Raw genomic sequence first — 17377 nt, forward strand, 5'->3', positions numbered from 1 at the left:
CTTCGGATCTTCAGTTTAAGTGGCTATCGAGTGTTCAGCTGTATGGAAATTATTCAACCAATTTTCTGGCATTTTTGTGTCTTCCTTATTTGCCACTGTTACTTATCCTTGTGTGTAAATTTGGGCACAATCATAGTTATTCCTTTAGGTCAAATTCCAAGCTGGGTAGTTGCGGGGTCAGGGGGTGTGCATGTTTTTAATTTTAACACATACTGCGACATTGCCTTCCAGAAAGTTTTATCATTTTTTAAAATACCAGTATGGGGTTTAGTCAGCAATATAGGAGAGTGCCAGGTCCCTCCCCACCCACCACCGCCACCCCGGTCCCTTGCCAACACTGGTTTATTACATTAACTTTTTCAGAAAACCTTACTCAAAAAACAAAACAAAAATCAGAGTACGAAATATTGAGCTTGACTGTATAATAGGCTGCTGCTGCTGATCTGTATTTACTCAGAGAAATTCCTACAAGTTGCTTGAGTAGGATCCTTTGATACTTTTAGATGGTATAAAAGCGAATAACTTCACAGGTTTAGACCATTAAGCTTTAGTATTTGTGAACAGGATCTGATGTGCTGTATGAACTAAAGGCCCAGGGAAGAAGCGTCTTGTAGATACACAAAGGGAGCAAAACATAGTATTAAGCCATTTTGATCTAATGGGTCTTTTTTTCTTTCAAAATAGGAAAGATGCAAAGAACAATGACGTGAACTTTTCTCAAATTAAGTAAGTCTCCAGATTTATGAGCCTTAAGACATTTAATCCCTCAATCTGTTCAGTGACTATTTTGAGATTTTTTTTTTTTTTTGATGGGAACCGCTGCCATTTTCCCAGGTTGACACTTTTGGACCTGATCATCCAGAAGTTCTTATTAGCCTTGTTTTCCTGCAAGGACCCTATGTTTACTTGGCTCCTGAAGCTGACCTCCTTGCTGTGGTCTACCATGCCGAGTAGAACTTGCCATATTCTACGAATAAATATGTACTTTGTGATTAAAAGCATGGTTATTCAAGGTCTAGGAGGAGAGAACTTGCTCACAGTCATGAAGCCACTCAGTTATATAACAGGGTCTAGAAGTCAGATTTCCTGACTCACATTTCAGTGTTTTGTGAATTACATTTCAGTGAACCTCCCCCAACCACCCCCTGCCCTTATACTATAGGTTTTCTTCTTTGGGGAAAATCTCTGGAGTTATGGTTGAGTCATTTTTTTTTTCTAATTGTCTTTTTTTTTTTTTTCCTTTGCTTTTCTGCGATGAAGACCTAAAAAGTGAGTACACGTTTTGCTTTTTGAAAAATAACTTGCATTTTTCTATCTTGAGTGTGAACTTGATTGAATGCAACCAATCCTGATACGTTGTTTTGTTTTCCTAGATCCAAGTTAATCAAAGTGGAGAATTTTGAGGCCTACTTCAAGAAACAGCAAGCTGACTCCAACTGTGGGTTTGCAGAAGAATATGAAGTATGTGGTTGTTAAATATTGTAGTTTTATTTGCTTTATGTTTTCCCTGAAAGTTGGAAAACTGCCTGTTTCTGTTTTATGGTGAAGCTTTGGGTTAGAGGTAGCCCTCTTCGATGGAAGAGAGAAGTTTTTTTTTTTTTTTTTTTTTTTTGGCCATGCTGCATGGCATACAGGACCTTAGTTCCTCAATCAGGGATGAACCCACGCCACCTGCAGTGGAAGCACCGGAGTCTTAACCAGCGGACTGCCGGGGAAGTCCCCTGCCTCCATCTTTACGTGTCTCCCTTATGTATCTCCATCTATGTCTTTTCTCCTCTTATAAAGGTATCAGGGACTTCCCTGGTGGTCCAGTGGCTAGGACTAGGCGCTCCAGGTGCAGGCGGCCCAGGTTCAATCCCTGGTCAGGGAAGTGGGTCCCACATGCTGCAACTAGGAGTTTATATGCCACAACTAAAGATTCTGCATGCTGCAAATAAAAAAAGACCCTGCGTGCTGCAACTAAGACCTGGAACAACCAAATAAATAAATAAAAAAAGACATCAGTGATACTGGAGTAAGGGCACTGCCCCCTGCAGTATGACCTCATCTTATCTTGTTTACATCCACAAAAGCTGTAATTTCCAGTCAGGTTGTGTTCACAGGTACCAGGGCTTAGAACTTCGATGTCTTTTTGGGGATGCAGTGGTACCCATAACATCTCTGCATTCCCACTTTATCCTGCTATACCCTTTGGGCAGTATAAATACTATCTGGACACGGAGTGAATGAACAATTCTCATGGTCTGCTTTCAGGATCTGAAGCTTGTTGGAATTAATCTACCTAAATATGCAGCTGAGCTGGTTGACAACAGGGGAAAGAATCGCTATAACAACGTTCTGCCCTGTAAGTTGTTTTTCCCACACCTTCCCTTTTTTTTTCCCATCATGGATATCACATCTCTAAGAGCAGGGGGCAGAGGAACCTGGATACTAACCAGCCACTCCCATAGCCATTCATCAGTCACCTGTGTGCGCTCAGCACTGAGTTTAAGCGTAAGCCATTGGATTCAGCCTTGCAATAGCCTTACGGAATAGGTAGTAAGATATTTGTTCTGCAAAAAAAGAAAAAAAAAAAGAGGCACAGTGTGGCTAAGTGATTTGTCCGAAGTCACACTGAGAGTCATGGTGGGACCAGACTTGGACTGGATCTGGCACTTTCCTGCAGGGAAAAGGCCAGAGTCCGTGCTTTGAGCCCCTTCATTCCAACATAAATACAGTTCTAGAACCAAAGGGGAGCCAGTGGAGGGCAAGCGGGGAGTAACGCTTTCTGCTTATCCAGACATGTCTCTGGTTGGCTGAGTACACTCCATGGCTGGATGTGAATTATATTTGGATTCATTCCTGTTTTTGAGGATTGACAGGGACAACAACGCATTGAGTTTACACTGTGAGTTTGTTTCTGTTTTGTAAACAAGTTCATTTGTGTCATAGTTGAGATTCCACACACACCACTTATAGTAGTCTTAGACACTGAGTTTATTCTTGCATTTGGGACTATCTTTTTAGAACAACTTGTTAATGAGAATAGGGAAAGCGTGAAAGGCTTAACTTTCTGCCCTGAGGATCTATCCTGCCGTAGTGGAAAGGGCACTGGATTTGAATTCTGGCTGCCACTCACCAGATGAAAGAGCTTGGAAAAATCACCTAACCTCTCCGACCCTCAGTTTTCTCATCTGTAAAATGGGCACAGAAGCTCGTAGGATGGTTATGTGGGATAAATAACTGCAGAGGGCCTTCCTTGGGTTGTGGCATACATCCAAGGGTGGAGGTAGTTGGTTTCATCTGGAAGGTGGTGTGGAGTGGTTCAGAGCTTGGGCACCCGTGCCAGACTGCCCAGGTTCGAACCCCAGCAGTGCCACTTACTAGCTCTGCCCAGGGGATTGTGCAACTTCTATGTGCCACGGTCATATCTGGTGACAGCGGGAATGCAGTAAGGCCGTGGATCTAAAACACTGGGGCATGCGGTGCCAAGGTGTGATGGAGCCCCTGCGTTCCCACTTTGCGCTCGTTTCTCTGTTCTGAGATGAAATATTCTATTCCGTATCCTAACGTGGAACTCTTTTCTTTGAATGTCACAGATGACACTTCCCGTGTCAAACTTTCAGTTCAGACCCATTCGACTGATGACTACATCAATGCCAACTACTTGCCTGTGAGTGGGGAGCAGGGCTTGGCGTGCTGGCTGGCTGGAGGAGGTCCTCAGGCCTCCTCTTCTGTCTCTTTGAGATTGACTCTGTGCTGCTTTCCGTTTTCTAGGGCTACCATTCCAAAGAAGATTTTATTGCCACGCAAGGACCTTTACCCAACACTCTGAAAGATTTTTGGCGTATGGTTTGGGAGAAGAATGTCTATGCTATTGTCATGCTTACCAAATGTGTTGAACAGGGAAGGGTACGTAATTTTTATTTTTTATTATTATTCCATTCAGTTCATTCATTCATAGTTATTGTGGTGGAGGGTATTTTAAAACCTATTTTTTAAAAAAGACATTCCCCCAAGCATTAGCACTTCTATTCTTAGAAATGTGCTTTTTGTCTTTTTCTCCTCTAAAAGTTTTAAAAAAATGCTAAAAAAAAAAAAAAAAATCTATGTTATTGTTACCTTCTCTATGGACAGAAAAATGTTCTCTATACATTAAGTCACTGTTGCTGGAGTTAATAGACATCAAAATTTGGGTTAGTGCAGCATAAGAACTTCGTGTGACTCCATCCTTCACCAGATCCATGTTAATGCATTTTTCTGGTCGTGCCCCATGGCATGTGGCATCTTAGTTCCCCGACTAGGGATTGAACCCACTCCCCCTGCATTGGAAGCACAGGGTCATAACCACTGGACCACAGGGAAGTCCCCATCCGCTCTGTGAATGGGTGCAAGCCTGTCTTGTCCCCACGCAACCAGCTGCACCTGTGAGATGACCAACTTGAGTGACTCAGTGATTTTCAAACTGAGTTTTTAGCATCGGAACCCTTTCTTTATGCAAAATTTCCAACTTATCCCGCAATAAGTCTCAGCAGTTCCTTTTCCCCTGTGATGGCCTGGAATCCCCCCATTAAAGATAAGATTTCTTCTCGTAATAAAATCCCTTGGCTTCCCTAGTGGCTCAGATGGTAAAGAATCTGCCTGAAATGCAGGAGACCTAGGTTCAATTCCTGGGTTGGGAAGACTCCCTGGAGAAGGGAATGGCAACCTACTCCAGTATCCTCACCTGGAAAATCCCATGGGCAGAGGAGCCTGGCAGGCTTCAGTCCCTGGGGTTGCAAAGAGATGGACACGACTGAGTGACTTTCACTTTCACTTTTCCACAAATAAACCAAGGAGAGTTGAAAAACATGGGCTAAATTCAGAAAGTCTGTGCCTGAGGAATAGGAACTCATATGCTCTGTGAATCTTTGCTTGTAGGTCTGTTACTTGAAGAATAGGGTGGGAGTCAAGTCCCTACGCCTGTGGTTCTGAAACATGAACGTGCCTCGGAGTCACCTAGAGGGTTTCCAGTCTCCTGGGAGGGTTTCCGCCTGCAGGGTCCCTGGTGGACCCCAGAGCTGTGTTTCTGCCATTTCCTGGTGCTGCTGCTCCAGGGCGCTCCCACTATCCCGGGGAGAGTGGGAAACTGACAGGCATCATTTCTTTCCATGTTCTTATCTTTCACTTTTATTGAGCAGATATGTGTATATCTGCCCCAAGTGTGTGTATAAGGTCCTGTGCTGGAGCTGGGGATGGAGGAGGGAGAGGTAACAAAAAGCAATCAGGGATGGTTCCCATCTTCACTTTATTTGTGAAGCAGCAAGTTGGGTTCCGTACCTGCTTCGTACATTCATTAGCTGGGATATTTTTTGGCATCAACCAATACAATTTATTTAGTGTATCATGTGGCAAAGTTATATTAGTATATCATGAACAACTTAAATTATTGGTTTTCAATTGGTTTCAACAAAGAGAAAAATTACATCAAAATCAATATAACTTTTTACATGAATTAACTCAAAAAATGTCAGAGGCTCACCTTACTCTTTCATGAAGAAAATAAAATGGCATAGTTTAGTGTTACCTTCTTCCAGCTTTCACCAAGTGCCAACAGCATTTAGGTCAGCTTCTTATTTGAGTATGAGGTGTTTATGTGCTGTGTGTAGTCGCTCAGTCGTGTCCGACTCTGTGACCCCATGGACTGTAGCCTGCCAGGCTCCTCTGGGGATTCTCCAGGCAAGAATACTGAAGTGGGTTACCATGCCCTCCTCCAGGGGATCTTCCTGACCCAGAGACTGAACCCAGGTCTCCTGCATTGCAGGTGTATTCTTTACTGTCTGAGCCAGCAAGGAAGCCCATGAGGTGTTTATGATCTTCTACAAATTAAGATTTTTTAAAAAGCAGAAGCTGGGATCTTTTAATAAATATGGATCTCTGGGCCAGCATCAGCATCTCTGGAGTTGAGGAGCAGGCATCTGTTTTTAAAGCAACATAAACCTCTCATGTTTAAAAAAGTCAGCTACCAAGTGGGGATTCAGATACTTTCAGAGAGCGGTTGTTTCCTGATTTTTATTTCTATTCACATTTGCCCACTGGCTGTCAAAATCAAAGACCCCAAAATGATTTAATCTGATTTTCTTTTTTTTTTTTGGTGTCCATATTTGTATTGGAGTTAGTGTACATCTAAAAGTCTTGAGAAAAGCTTTCATTTCTTCTGCACATGGAGAAGTTTAGCAGAAGTTTAGTTCAGTACTGCTGTAGGGCTGGGGAGCTGGGTGGGCACAGGGTCCCCTGTGAAGGAACAGCGGCTGCTCGGCTGCAAGTCAGTTTCTGTGTAGAAATCGGGGCTCAGTATTGGCTAGGTCTTCTGATTTCTCAAGAGAAGCCAGAAATCTAGATTTTTATGGAAAGACTCCCAAATTTATAAAGATGGTAGAAATTGAAAATTAAAATACAGAATTCCAAGGGTCAGGCAGAACCCAAGTAAGGCATGGATTCAGACTCTGATGCTTGGTTTTAATATCTCATCTCCTTGTGAGGTTTCAGTGATGGCAGACAGTGTGATCTGAGTGTTTGCATTTTATTCTAGACCAAATGTGAGGAGTACTGGCCCTCCAAGCAGGCTCAGGATTACGGGGACATAACTGTGGCAATGACGTCCGAAATTGTTCTTCCAGAATGGACCATCAGAGACTTCACGGTGAAATATGTAAGTAAGAAGTCAAGACGCATAGATCGCATATAAAATTAGCATACATTACTTTTGGGGTGACACTTCTAGGTTGATATTGGTATAAATCATTTTTTTTAATGCATCAGAAAAATATTTTCACTTTCTTCTTTATAGAATGTAACAATCTGTGTCTGCATATATTCTAATGCAACCTGTTAGCTTTGCTTGCTTGAGAATTTCATAAGTTATTCTTAAACGAATCTTAGGAGCATGGCTCAGCATCTTTGACTTCTTTTCTTCCCCTTCCAGGTGACCTGCTTATAGAGTTTTTCTTACAGATCAAGGCCCTTTTGGATTGTTTGGTTGGAAATTTGACCTCAGGAGTGTCCATTTGCCGTTGAAATAGTTTATGATGACAGTTACGTTAATAGCAGTCTAGGACATATACATATGGCCTCCTTTCCCCTCAAAGGTTATGAAAACAAATGCACCTAAATTGTGTAGGCATTCTAAGAAGTCAGTATATGTGTCCTTTTTATTTTTTAATGGTATTTAAAAATTGAATCAGTGTCATGGGCGACACTGATATCTTTTGATGGCTGTGTAAATCGATATAGCCCTCTATAGTTTATATCAAAGCATAAAAATATCTGTTCCCCTTTGATCTGCTGGTTTCAAGTTTGAGAATCTGTCCTAGAGAAATAATCTGAAATCTAGGAGAAGCATTATTATTCTTTTTTAAATATTTATTTATTTATGTGGCTACCCTGGGTCTTAGTTGCGGCATGTGGGATCTAGTTCCTTGACCAGGGATCAAAACCCAGGCCCACTGCATTGGAAGCACAGAGTCTTAGCCCCTGAACCACCAGGGAGTTCCTAATATGTATATATATATATATATATATATATATATAAAGAAAATAAATACACTTCAAAGGGTAGCTGTCATAAAGGAGCAAATGCCTGAAGTCCAGGTATAGTACACACAGGTGAGGTCAGTCCCCAGGTGTAGGCATAATGAATACAGTTGACTCAGGAATGGGAATGGTTCAGCCAGGGCAGAGTTATGATAATTAAAGGTATGTGCTTTGGTCCGTGTAGGAAGGCAGTCTGTGTCATAACTACCTCTGTTACAATGAGCTTCACTTTCTATTGTCTATCTGAAGTTGAAACAGATGTTTTTTGGGGGGAGTCCTTTCTCAAACCCCTACAGTTCTAAATATTTACTTGGTGCTTGCTGATTGCTTATTACTTTATTAAATTCTCTGGAAAGTGAAAGTTGCTCAGTCACGTCTGACTCTTGGCAACCCCATGGACTATACAGTCCATGGAATTCTCCAGGCCAGAATACTGGAGTGGGTAGCCTTTCCTTTCTCCAGGGGATCTTCCCAACTCAGGGGTCAAACCCAGGTCTCCTGCATTGCAGGCAGATTCTTTACCAGCTGAGCCACAGGGGAAGCCCAAGAATACTGGAGTGGGTAGCCTATCCCTTCTCCAGCGGATCTTCCTGACCCAGGAATTGAACTGAGGTCTCCTGTATTGCAGGCAGATTCTTTACCAACTGAGCTATTAGGGAAGCCAAAATTCTTTGGAGGACATGTGAATCATGAGACAGTTCTTGCCCTGAAGGCACTGGTTATCATAGTTACATTTGCATAAATTTATTTCTGGTCGGTGACATTCCCCCTTGGGCTCAGGGACGGGGTTTAGGGGTTTAGGAAGCTCTAAGGAGGTGTAGGTATAAGAATGTGAGTGTACTATTGTGAGTGGTAAAAAGGGAAGATTCTGAACTCAGAACTGGAGGACACGAGATTTCTGCCTCTGAGCTGAGTGTTAGAGAAGTCACTTCACAACTTGGAAAGTTTGTTTCCCCTTCTTAAAAGGGAGATAATAAACCCTCCTGCTTGGCATGTTATATGGATTTGCAGTCTGTGCAAGCACTTTATTAGCTATTTTACCAACGTACAATTCTAATTTGTAGTCCTAACCACGTCTGAGCTGCTTTTCGGCTGTTCCATGCAGTTCAGCCTTCAGGTATGGCTTGATCTAGCTTGCCTTTCTCTCTGACTCTAACCTCGCTTCTTGGTTTTTAGACTCTGACAAGTGAGAGTCACCCTCTGCGTCAGTTCCATTTCACCTCCTGGCCTGACCACGGTGTTCCTGACACCACTGATCTACTCATCAACTTCCGGTACCTTGTTCGTGACTACATGAAGCAGAGTCCTCCTGAGTCGCCAATACTGGTGCATTGCAGGTATGCATATGTGACAGATTTCAAATGTAATTATAAATATGGACACTTTTGAAAAAAGAAAAAAGCCTGAGAGGGAATGCAGTAGGTATTTATAAATTTAAGAAGGTTTGGATATGGGACAATGGATTTATTCCTTAAACCTGAGACTTTAGAACAAGGGTTGGCAAACAGTAGCCTGTGAGTCAGATCTGGTCAGCTAACTGTATTTAAAAAAAAATCATAACATATTTTATTTCTTATTTATAATATTTTCCTTTGAGGTATTTCAACCTTACAAAAATGCAGAAAATAATAATTTAACGAAGCTCAGCATGACGCCATATATGTTTCTTTTTGTTAATAATATGTTACAGGTATAATTAAGTCTCTCCTTACTAGCCTCCTATCCCATTCCCCTTCTTACACAGGTGAACATTTGGCCCTAAAGTTGATCTGTATCACTCCCTTGCATGCTTTTATATTTTATTGCATATGTAGGTAACTCTATTGTTTTATATGGCTTTTACTAGATTTTATAATGTATAAATCATTCTGCAGCCTGTTTTCTTTAGCATTTTGGTCTGCTGTTTAACAGTGTTGAGATACACAATTCTAGTTCATTTTATTTATTTAAAAATATGTTTTCCACGTACAAAAACTGTCTGTAAATGAATGGATACAACCTGATAAGTTTGGAGATGAGTGTACCTCCATGAAGCCATCACCACAGTCTATTTGGCTGCCTGTTTTCTCAGTAAAGTTTTATTGGAACACAGCCATGTCCCTTTGGTTACATAGTGTCTATGGTTACTTGTGGCAGGATGAGTCTGCAAAGCTGATGATATTTTACTTTCTGGTCCTTAAGAGAAAAAGTTTGCCACCCCCTCCTGCAGAACAACAATAAATTAACTTTGGAGCTAAAGGAATTGATTTTGGGACAGAAGAAGGGAGGGACTTTGTTACCCTTTGAGAGTAACAGATTGAAATGGATGAAACTTGCCATCCTAGATACAGTGGCAACTTCAATGGGACTGAGATTAAAGACCTCTAACAAGGTGTTTTATTTGTGGCATTTGATTTGAAAGTAACTTTAGGACTTGGGTCCCAGTACCAAGCTAATACAGTCTGACTTGCTGAGGTTTTAACTAAGCCAATGGTTAATGGTCCTGGCCTTGACCCTCAAAGCCTGATAGCTGGGGAGAGCAAGATATATGTACAAATGGGGAAGTGGGAGTTTTACAGTAGAGGTGACCCATGCTAGGTGGTGCTAGTGGTTAAGAACCTGCCTTCCAATGCAGGAGATACAGGAGACTCAGGTTCGATCCCTGGGTCAGGAAGATCCCCTGGAGGAGGGCATGGCAACCCACTCCAGTAACTCTTGCCTGGAGAATCCCATGCATAGAGGAGCCTGGTGAGCTACAGTCCATGGGATCGCAGAGTCGGACACGACTGGCGCTACTGCTGACGTGCTGACATGCTCATTTCCCCTCTTTTTCAGTGCTGGGGTGGGAAGGACGGGCACTTTCGTTGCCATCGATCGTCTTATCTATCAGATAGAGAACGAGAACACTGTGGACGTGTATGGCATCGTGTACGACCTTCGCATGCACAGGCCTTTAATGGTGCAGACAGAGGTGAGGCCAATGTCTCTGCTGGACAATTCTCCCTTCCTGTCCGTGTTTTTTTTTTTTTTTCTTTTAAATTTTATTTATTTATTTAAATTGGAGTATAATTGCTTTACAGTGTAAGTTAGTTGGTGGGTGATAATGTGAATCAGCTATATGTGTTCCCTGAAATGTTCCAGATAAACAGTATGTTCAAGGTGTGTTCTCAACCAGGGAATTGGGAAATAGCCCTACTCAAAGCTGTCAGGGTGACGACATCCTGACCAGGATAGAGCAGAATATTAATCTGGTGTCAGGCTGTCAGCCTGAACCAGTTTAGAACTCTGTGAAGAGGTGCTGTGTTTCTGAGTCCAGCAGAGAATGTTCTAGAGGCCTGGTAACATTGTGTGCTTCGGGGTGAGCAGGTGGCTGGGGTGGGTAGAGTGGAGTCGCCTCCTGTGTTGGTTGGTAGAGATCTTTTTTCTGCTCTAATTATATGGAGTCATAGTTCTTCATCTTTTAGATTTTGGGTAACACAGAAATCTTACGCCTGCTTACAGATGTTCTTGTCCCTTTTAAAAATATTTTGAAAATTGCATAAATTTGTTCATATCAAAAAACTTAGTACAGGATTATATAGAGGACATTTTTCTCTTTTGCCTTTTCTTTTCCAATTCCATGCCCTAGAGGTAGGTAGTGTTTACAGTTTGCATAGCTCCAGTACTTTGGCCAGCTGATGCGAAGAGCTGACTCACTGGAAAAGACCCTGATGCTGGGAAAGATAGAGGACAGGAGGAGAAGGGGGCAACAGAGGGTGAGATGGTTGGATGGCATCACCGACTCGATGGACATGAGTTTGAGCAAGCTCTGAGAGATAGTGAAGGACAGGGAAGCCTGGCGTGTGCAGTCTACGGGGCTGCAAAGTGTCAGACATGGCTTAGCAACTGAACAACAGCAACGATATATCTTTATAGACTTCTTTATGTCCATTTGTTAAAAAAAAACAGGTATGTGCGTACACACATGGAGTGTATTTTATTTTTTTGAGAAGAATTTATAATTAGCTTTTTTTTGGCCTTTTAGTGACTTGGTTATTTCATTTAGCATAATGGCCTCAAGTTCATTCATGTTTTAGCATATTGCAGATTTTCCTTCCTAGAACATATTTGAAAACTTGGATCCTATTTTATATATAATCCTGCCCTATGATTTTTTTTTTCCTCTTTAAGTTTGTGGATGTCTTTCAGCAAACACCTCTTCTTCTTTTTAATGGCTACCTGCAGATTTTGATGTGCTTGTCTGAAGGGTGGGGACCCTGATTATAACCCCAATCTCTACAACCCCGCTGAAGGACAGGAACCCCCAACTCAACCCTGATCATCCACCTTTATTTCACTCCTTTCATTGAGAATCACAGTTTACTCCTTATTCTTCACATCCTCCCTAGCCAAGAAAACTGTTGGACATTTTGGTGATTGAATATACATGTGCCTTAGTTTCTCCACATATTTTCTTTGCCCATCCTCAAGATTCTGGTACCTCTTGAGGAGCCGAGCTGTGTGTGGGGTGCACCCCTCTGGTTGATACTCATTAGTGATGAGATCCTTGGTGTCTCTAGTTTCAGATTTCACCATGATGTAATTACTTCTTGACCACATGAACTTGGAATGTTCGCTTGTGGGGTGGTGAGTGGGATTGGAGGGTGGAAATCTGTTTGAGAAAACCTTCAGTGCTAATCTTTGGTGCTCCTTTGTTTTTTGTTTTTTCCTCTTTCTTTTTCTAACAGGACCAGTATGTTTTCCTCAATCAGTGTGTTTTGGATATTATCAGATCCCAGAAGGACTCGAAAGTGGATCTTATCTACCAGAACACAACTGCAATGACAATCTATGAGAACCTTGCACCCATGACCACATTTGGAAAGACAAATGGTTACATTGCCTAATTCCAAAGGAAAACCTTTCTGGAGTTAACCAGACCGTCACAGCCACAGCAAAGGAAAATGCCCCGATGTTGACATGTTTTTATATGTCTAATATCCTAATTCTTCGTTCTGTTTTGTTAGAACTAATTTGAGAGTGTGAAGCTGCACATGTGAAACATGACAAATGAGAGGCTGGGGCTATCAGGGGCTGTGGATGGGTGGTGAGCAAATCAACTACATTCCTGATTACCAATGGGATGAGTCCACTTTTTTTTTTTTTTCCTCTTGAGAATTACAGAATACCAGGAAAAGTGAGCTATGATTTTTTTTTTCTTTTACAAGACATTCTTTTTTAAAAAGACTATTTTATATGATTCACACGCTAAAGCCAGGATTGTGTTGGGTTGAATATATTTTAAGTATCAGAGGTCTATTTTTACCTACTGTATCTTGGAATCTAGCTGATGGAAAATACATAATTGTGGATGATTATCACATAGGGAGGGGTATGTGGTACCTCTTCTGCCTGTTTTCTATTTGAACATGTGCCTTTTCTGAATTATGCTTCCACAGGCAAAACTCAGTAGATATCTCTATTTTTGTACTGAATCTCATAATTGGACTATGTGGAATATTTAAACAGTAGTTTAGTACCGGAGGTTCAGCCTTCTCAGTAACATTCCTGTTCTCATTTGATTAGAGAAGATCTCGCCTCCACCCCCCCCCCCCCTTCCCCATCTCCTGTTTTGTGCTCTATTCTTTCGTTCCTTTTCCCCTCCTATTTTTCCCCAAAGACATTTCTGCTGGCCACATTTTCTGCCCACTGGTTGAGCAAGAGTGGAAACTAAATTATCACCTTGAAAATTTTAGGGGTGGGAGTCGGGGGAAGCAGAGGAACCCTTCAGTGACACAATAATCTTTTATTGTCCCTGTTTTATCTTTTTTTCTCATTTCTGTATTTGGTAAGAAGGATTATTTAAAGGTGCAATATGTGACTTAGTGATTCATGATGCTCTAGGTTTTTAGTAACGTTTTACTCAGGTTGGCATTTTATGTGTCTCTGTGTGTCCGTGTATGTGTGTGCGTGTTTCTAAAAGTGTGGCAATCTGTGAACACTTCCGTGTGGAAACGGTGTCAGATGAATCCCTTCTTAAAGTCTACTGGCTTTAGTCTGTATCTGCAGTGACACATATCCGTATCTACTGTATATATATATATACTAAACTCTTAAAACAGTCATTCCTTGGAATTGAGGTGTACAAAGTTTGAATTTGTATCAAAGATGTAATTATTATTTTTAAAACCTCTTTTTCACTATACTGCTGCTGTAATTACTTTGATTTTTTTTTTAAAAAACTGTAGATTAATTTTTGTTGTTGTTGTTATTTGGCTTTCAGGTGTGTATCCACTGAGAGTTTCCGAATCTATGTGGATTTATTTTATTGGTACATCATCTGTAAACTTCTCAAGGCATTAATTAACACGAAAGGATTTGTTTCTTTTTTTTTTTGTTTGTTTTGTTTTATTTTATATTGTGGCTCAGGTTCTATTTTGAAGATGTATTAAGTTTCTCCTCCAATAAGCAATGAAGTATTCAAGGTCTTATGAAGGATCGATCAAGTCCCTCAAGTCCTGTGGCTGTTTGCCACAGTGATAAATCCTGCTGTAAGTGTAGGACGATGTGTCCTAATGGAAATGGGAGCAGGGTCGTCTCTGAGTGCCCCGGTCACCCTGGGCCTGTGGGAGCCCGTCTCCTGACCCTGCCTGCGCCCCGGCTTGCCGGCACTTTGAGCACTGATGGGACATTGCGGCGTTTTCGGGTCACGGAGGGGGAACCACAGTGTACGGAGAATGCTTGGTTCAGTGCCGGGGTCGAGGGCCATACGTCTTTTGTCTCCCTTTCCCTTTGAGGTACTGCAAGGAATAGAGGAGAGGTGATGATGATGTTGTGTTTTGGGAGAACCTTACTTCCCAAATGGAAATTGCACTTTTGGCTAAGTCCTTTGCTGTCTCTGTGGTGGAAAGCAGTTCATTCCGTGTCAGGCCCTTGGAGGAGTAGGCTGGCCAGGCCGGGCCGGGTCCTCTTTGGTCCTGTATCAGGGAAGCCCTGCCATCCTGGGCTGCTGAGTGAAGCTGGATTTGGTCGAAGGCTTCCAAGTCTCTCACACGGGTCCGCCCCTCGCGCGCCTATCTTGGAGAGTTCCCTAACTTCTTCAGGGGTCCCGGTCCAGGCAGCAGTTCTGGGGTCCCACCCTTTCCCACGCCAGTTTGCCAGGAAACCATGCTGATGGGTGCCGAGGTATCGTCAGGTCCCACATAGGTGTACATCCTGCCCGTGTCACTGCTGCTGCCCTGGAGAAGTCGGGGGGAAGGACTTGACTCCAGAAATTCCTTTAAAAGATGAAAGCAACAATGATTAGAAACATATGGGTGTAAAAAAATGCAAAGATCAGAAACCCTCCTCCCTTCCACCTGGGATGAGCTTGGGAAATGGGCTGCAGCCCGGTCAGCCACACTCAGACGTCACCCCCAGTCCTGGGAGGACGGCTTGCGGTGGCCAGGTCTGGCTTCCAAATGGGCAGGTCACACGAAGGTCATTCACAATGCTGCTCCGCATCCTGAAGAGCCCTGGCGATGGGCCAGGGGGCGGGGGGTGGTGAGGGTATTTATAGCACAGTGATTGAAAAGGGAAGATTAATGTGTAAATATATAGAAGACAGGCTGGCTGAGGGCTGGTCACAGAAGAGAGAAAGTGCTTTTGAGCTCCTGCCCCAAACCGTCCCAGGAGTGATGAGCTAAAATTGGAGTCCAGTGAAGCCATGGGGATGGCATGATCGCCCCTGCTTAGTATTTGACAGTTGCAGAAGTAAACCAACCAGCATGGGTTGAGCTGGTTTGAGGGATTTCAGCCTCTGAAATCTTCCAAGAGCAAGGACGTTTTTGTCTGCAAAGTTAAATCTAGTGATGGTTGGCAGCAGTGTGAAATGAGATGCAGGTCAGTTCCCTGTGGCCACGTGACAACCACCAGCTAGATTTTGGCATACTTGACCACTGGACATGGGCATCACCAAGTCGGAGGCTCCTGGGGCTTGGGGCCGACTATGCAGCTGATTCACGTTTGCTTTTCATCTGGGGGTGAAAAAGCCTGGTTTCCTTTTGAAATGCTTGATTGCACTTGCTGAGTTAAACAAGCCTTGGTGACTGATGTTGATTTGCCTCCAAAGTCCAAGTTCTGAATTTTCAGACTCTGTGTAGCAGTCGAGTATTCAATATACTGTAGCTTTTTATCCCCTCGGGGGCACCTATGAATAGGATGTGTTGATGTGGACTCTAAAACTGTAATTTTCTTGTAACTATTTTGGAATGATGCATATTTCTAATGTTTGTTATACTTGTACAGAGTATTGCTGTTGGTTGCTTTTTTCCCCCCTTTGGTTTGTTTTTTAAGGAAAAACATGGCCTGAAAAAAATTTTTTTAAAAAGACTTATAAATACCAAATATAAAAAAATGTCAACACATTATGCCTCTGTTTGTTTGTCTTTCTGCCTCCTTACTTTACATCCATGTCATATCATTTACTGAGCAGTTTACTGGCGTGGGTTCAGCTGGGGGATCCTTAGCAAAAGCATGTTTCCCTTGGGATTTTTCTACATTGTTTTGGTTTTCTAGGGGCTGCTGTAACAAAGTACAGCACGCTGAGGGCCTTAAACATTAAAAAAGGATCATCTCACAGTCCTGGAGGCTAGATGTCTGAGATGGAGGTGTCGGCAGGTTGGTTTCCTCTGAGGCTACTCTCTTTGTCTGGTGGATGACTGTCTTCCCACGTGTGTTCTAATCTCTGTTTACAAGGACACCAGTCACTGTGGATCACAGCCCATGCTAATGACCTCATATGCCCTTAGTTACCTCTGGAAAGACTCTTCTCTCCAATACAGTTGCACTGGGAGGTACTGGAGGTTAGGATTTTAGCATATAAACTTTGGGGGCATGTAAGTCAGCCCAAAGGGCTTCCCTGGTGGCTCAGTGGTAAAGAATCCACCTGCAATGCAGGAGATGCAGGTTTGATGCCTGGGTCAGGAAGATCCCCTGGAGGAGGAAGTGGCAACCCACTCCAGTATTCTTGCCTGGGAAACCCCATGGAGAGAGGAGTCCATGGGGTCACAAAAGAGTTGGACCATGACTCAGCAACTAAACAGCAGCAGCAACAACAAAAGTCAGCCCAGAACACACGTGGCGGGTGATGAAGTGGGGGCCTGGGGGGAGTGAGCGGGCCTCTAACGTGTGGGGGCACATGTTCTCAGAGGGTGGGATCCAGGGGTCTGCAGGTGGACAGACACCCACTTGGAGGCAGCTAACATGCCTTAGGCAAGCCTCCAGATCTTTAGAGGCTTTCTGGTTGATGGATTTGGGGAATCTCAAAATTTTAGGGGCGACAGTAGCAGTTTGGGGGGTTTTTCTTTCATCTCACTCCCTTATGCGTTGATGCAAACTCTTAAGTAGACTGAGATGATTTTAAGATATCTCTTGCCCCTCTTTCCTGAAATAAGTCAATCCATTCAACAGTGATGTATTGAGTACCTACTGTCCACCAGCAACTATTCCTTGGTGGCTGAGGGTTCAACTGTGAACAACATAGAAATCTCTGCCCTCGTGGAAAATGAGTCACTCAGTTGTATTTGGACTCTTTGAAACCCCATGGGTATACAGTCCTTGGAATTCTCCAAGCCAGAATACTGGAGTGGGAGCCATTCCCTTCTCCAAGGGATCTTCTCAACCCAGGGATCAAACCCAAGTCTCCAGCACTGCAAGCAGATTCTTCACCAGTGAAATAAGAGGAGGTAGACAAGCATATGTAAATTAAATCCTTAGTATGTTAGAATCTAACGGATGATGAACATATGATGCAAAATGGTATATCATGCCTGGATGCACCAGCTTATTTTCACTAAGGCGGTGCAGCCACAGTGTGTCAAAGAGAAAG

General features: G+C 42.9%; 1 protein-coding gene across 1 annotated transcript in view; it reads left to right on the forward strand.

Moving 5' to 3' along the window:
* The window catches only part of PTPRJ (protein tyrosine phosphatase receptor type J), a 166965-nt gene extending 151048 nt beyond the window's left edge, over positions 1–15917 (forward strand). The window contains exons 16-25 of the mRNA XM_061150871.1: positions 685–726; positions 1261–1269; positions 1374–1461; positions 2254–2344; positions 3579–3652; positions 3757–3891; positions 6551–6670; positions 8728–8888; positions 10366–10501; positions 12258–15917. Coding sequence (XP_061006854.1) covers positions 685–726; positions 1261–1269; positions 1374–1461; positions 2254–2344; positions 3579–3652; positions 3757–3891; positions 6551–6670; positions 8728–8888; positions 10366–10501; positions 12258–12416 — 1015 coding nt within the window. The 3' untranslated portion in view covers positions 12417–15917. The remainder of the gene's footprint in view (positions 1–684; positions 727–1260; positions 1270–1373; positions 1462–2253; positions 2345–3578; positions 3653–3756; positions 3892–6550; positions 6671–8727; positions 8889–10365; positions 10502–12257) is intronic.
* The last annotated feature ends 1460 nt before the right edge of the window (positions 15918–17377 follow it).

The sequence above is a fragment of the Dama dama genome, chromosome 1 (assembly GCF_033118175.1).
Source record: "Dama dama isolate Ldn47 chromosome 1, ASM3311817v1, whole genome shotgun sequence".
Taxonomy (NCBI): Eukaryota; Metazoa; Chordata; class Mammalia; order Artiodactyla; family Cervidae; genus Dama; species Dama dama.